The sequence below is a fragment of the Palaemon carinicauda genome, chromosome 32, assembly GCF_036898095.1.
Source record: "Palaemon carinicauda isolate YSFRI2023 chromosome 32, ASM3689809v2, whole genome shotgun sequence".
NCBI lineage: Eukaryota > Metazoa > Arthropoda > Malacostraca > Decapoda > Palaemonidae > Palaemon > Palaemon carinicauda.
This window is the reverse complement of record NC_090756.1, coordinates 42,216,304-42,220,236: the sequence shown is the minus strand read 5'-3', so window position 1 is coordinate 42,220,236 and position 3,933 is coordinate 42,216,304. Positions and strand designations below refer to the sequence as shown.

The 3,933-nt window shown below is 37.3% G+C and overlaps 1 protein-coding gene across 1 annotated transcript; it reads right to left on the bottom strand.

Annotated features, from left to right (window-relative positions):
- Window positions 1-638: 638 nt before the first annotated feature.
- On the bottom strand, window positions 639-1,148 carry LOC137625589 (uncharacterized). The gene is made up of 2 exons (XM_068356500.1): window positions 961-1,148; window positions 639-852 (listed from the first exon to the last, which is right to left on the bottom strand). The coding sequence occupies exons 1-2, from the start codon at window positions 1,146-1,148 to the stop codon at window positions 639-641; spliced, it is 402 nt and encodes a 133-aa protein (XP_068212601.1).
- Between the last annotated feature and the right edge of the window lie 2,785 nt (window positions 1,149-3,933).

The window sequence follows — 3,933 nt, the reverse complement described above, 5'->3', positions numbered from 1 at the left end:
GGAATTGGGTGGATGGGAATGCTTGCATAGGGGAATAAACCTCTTCAGTAATAAAATACTGAATCAAGGCATTTGCTTATGCTAAGTAAAAAATTTCAATAGACATAAATCGTGTTTTTTTTTCTTTAAAGCCAACGGAATATATTTTCTCTATTGCTTATTTCTATTGTTATTTATTATTTCAATGAAGGTGTTGCTTTTATCCTTAGTTTGCAGAAACTCCACCGAGGTCCTGAAGAAATAATGAAATTATATAACAACAACAACAACAACAACAACAACAACAACAACAACAACAATAATAATAATAATAATAATAATAATAATAATAATAATAATAATAATAATAATAACAGGGCATAAGTAGGAATAGACCACGTTGGTCTGTCTAAGGATGTCCTGAATCGGTAGGGCTGCGTTGTTCCTCATGATGAGGGACCTCGTCTTTGAGGTCTGATAATAGATAATCAGCTTAACCTCTGTCTTTTACTTCACAGGGGAGACGTGGTTCTTTATTATGTCTCTCACGGCTTTTTCGTCTTTTTGGTAAATTTTATGCATAAACCCTTTATAGTAAAGGTTGATGGTGGTGGTAGTGCTCTCAGTTGGCTGTTCACCTTGGTACCAGGTGTCCATGGCTAGCTTGATCTCATGGCTAACTGAATGTTAGAGTAGCCATTGTTCACCAGGACCTGGGTGACTCGGTCGAGTTCTTGATGTGTGTCAGCCAAAGAGGAGCAGTGGGAGAGGGCCCTGTGGATGTAGGCTTTGACAGTGGAGGCCTTATACCTGGCAGGGCACTCGCTGTCTCCATTTAAGCATAAGTCAAGGTTAGTAGGCTTAATGTAGATACTGGTATCGAATCCAGTAGGGTTGGAAGAGATGAGTACATCAAGAAATGCCAGCCTTCCATCGTTGTTATGCTCCGCAGTAAACTACAGGGAACTGCACTCCTCAAACGTCCTGCTGAGAGTCTCGATGTCATGGGCAGAAGGGGCCATGACAAAAGTATCATCTATGTATCTCACGTACACGTCTGGATGACCTATCCGTAAGAAAACCCTCTCTTCAACAACTCCCATATGAAAGTTGGCAAAGAGCACACCAAGGGGAGAGCCCATCGCTACACCATCCTTCTGTATGTACATGTGGCCCCTTTGGGTGGTATAAGTGGGGGCTTCTCCATACATATTTCAAGCAGGTTGCAGAGGGCCTCCTACAGGACGTTCAGAATAGGAGTAGATGGGTCCCTGTAGACTCTCCATGATTAAGTCGATGGTCTCTCCAATAGGTACGTTTGTAAAGAAGCCATGGTGCCACTGCTTGGGGATCCTTTCAGCTTACTGAGGAACTTAGCATATGAGGCAATGCTGTACCTGTCAAGAACATAATGAGTCAAAAGGCTGTTGAGTCTTTTTGCCAGGTGGTAAGTCGGCATTGGGCATTGGCTAATAATAGGTTGGAGTGGGTTGCCGTTTTTTTGTGTCTTTGCATTACCATACAGGTAACCAGGGCTAAAACTCCCAGTGATGGTCAGGAAGTAAAGGGGTTTGTGACTGCATTGATGGTCTGAATAGTCTTATTAGCTCCTCTCTTGTTCTCCTCTATGGGGTTGTAGGAAAGCCTTTCAACTTGGAAGAATCCCCTAGTATCAGGTCGAGTTTCCTGTGATACACTTCTGTGTCTATTAAGACAAACGCAGCAGTCTTGTCAGCTCTCCTGATAATTACATTGACCTCCTTCCTCAGCTCCTTGGCTGCCTCCCTCACGTCACTGGAGACGATGCCACTGGTGTATTGTCCACAATCCATAAGAGCTTGAGCCAAGAGCAGGAACTGGAGGTCATTAGTACTGTAGTTCTTAGGACCCCTTGCTCTTGATGACTGAGTATAAAGTCGATTGAAAGTTCGACTTCTAGCTTCTTGTCTTTGGGTTTGGGGCTTCATATGAAGTTACAATTGAGTTCATTCTGGAGGATTTCATCTTGGGTGGCAGTAGGGGTATAAAATGAAATATTAATATAGTCCTGCTTGGCTTCAGGTACACGAAGTCTGACTCCATTAATATCAATAAGCCTCTTATGAATAGTTTGCAACCTCCTAGCACAGACACAGTCCTTAAAGCGCAAATAGCCTGGGGGATGTTGTCTGGGTATGCCAAGCTGTTTAGGGTAAGGAGAACAGCTTCTTCTTGATGGTTGTCTTCATCGTCATCAATAGATGCACCACTGGTAATGTTGGCATCATCGAGGGTTACAGTTTACACATCTGATTGGCAGGGATTCCTTTTTATATTTTTCCATTCCTCCACCAGGCCGCTCAGGTGCTCCTATAGTTTTACTTTCACCTTATACTTGTTGCATAGTTATCTGTGGAGGAGGGTCATTTGGTAGGCACTGGTCCTTGGGTCATCTTGGGCTGAGTGGTCTTGCAGTCTGAAGTTTGTATATTTGGGTAGTAGACCCTCTTTCAGGCAAGTTTTGTTAAAAATAATGACTGTCTCAGTTGCATTGATCTTATACTCTGTCTTCTCAGTAGTTCTTATTATCTTCTCAGGATTAGGCAAAAGTTATTCAGGATTGGACAAAAGTCATCCTTCATGGTGGGTAGTCAAATTCGGGAATACTCGGCTAATCAAGGTTTTAATGTAAAGTTTACAGGTTAGGTAGAATTTACAAGTCGGGTAAACTGATAAAGTAAACAAGCTATCCGTTTCGGGAATGCTGTCTCCCCTTCCTCAGGCTTGAGTGGTGGAATCAATGATAACTACATTCTTTTATATGGCATTTCTGACTTAAGTAGTCCGAGGAAGGGAGACAGCACTCCCGAAACGCGCTGCTTGTTCACTGCATTAGTTTACCGATCTTGTAAATTCTACCTACTTTGTAAACTTTACATTAAAACCTTGATTAGCCGAGTATTCCTGAATTTGACTACCCACCTTGAAGGAAAATCTTTTCCCAATCCTGGATGACTTTTGCTCAGTCCCTGTCCTTTTTTGGCAAAAGATACAAACATAAATTTCTTTTTTCTTTCTTGCAAAAGATGAAAATCAAAATATCTTTTTTTTTCCTTTTCATAAAATATGAAAATCAAACTATCTCTTCTTTGCAATAGATAACATTTAAAATATTTATTTTTTTGCAGATGAAAATTAAAGTGCATATTTCTGCACACATCAAAGAATTGCAATAACCTCAAATTCCGATAAAACTCAGGAGAGAAATTCGCAATCTTAAGGAAAGCAAAGTTTTGGGAAAACGTTATTTGATGAATTTCAAAGAGATTAAGAAGTCTAATGCTGACTTCATGCAATAATTAATTCCTGTTTTATTGCTTTCAAATTTATCTTAAATCACAATATTATAATATATATATATATATATATATATATATATATATATATATATACATATATATATATATATATATATATATATATATATATATATATATATATATATATTTATATACACATATATATATACATATATATATATATATATATATATATATATATATATATATATATATATATATATATATATATATGTGTATATAAATATATATATATATATATATATATATATATATATATATATATATATATATATATATATATATATATATATATATATATATATAAAACTTGCTGCGAATGATTTTATGTTGAACAGGCTGACATAAGTCTGTCTTTATACTTTATTTATGAAAGATGTATTTTAATGGTGTTACTGTCCTTAGAAGATTTATATCAATTGTTCATTACTTCCTTTGTAATTTATCTATTTGCTTATATATTTTTCACGCTGGGCTATTTTCCCTGCTGAAGCTCTTAGGCTTATAGCCTCCTACTTTTACAATTAGGGTTGTAGCTTAGATAATAATAATAAGATAGAGCAGAGAAGCGCAAGAGGCCGGCAAAAGAAAAAGT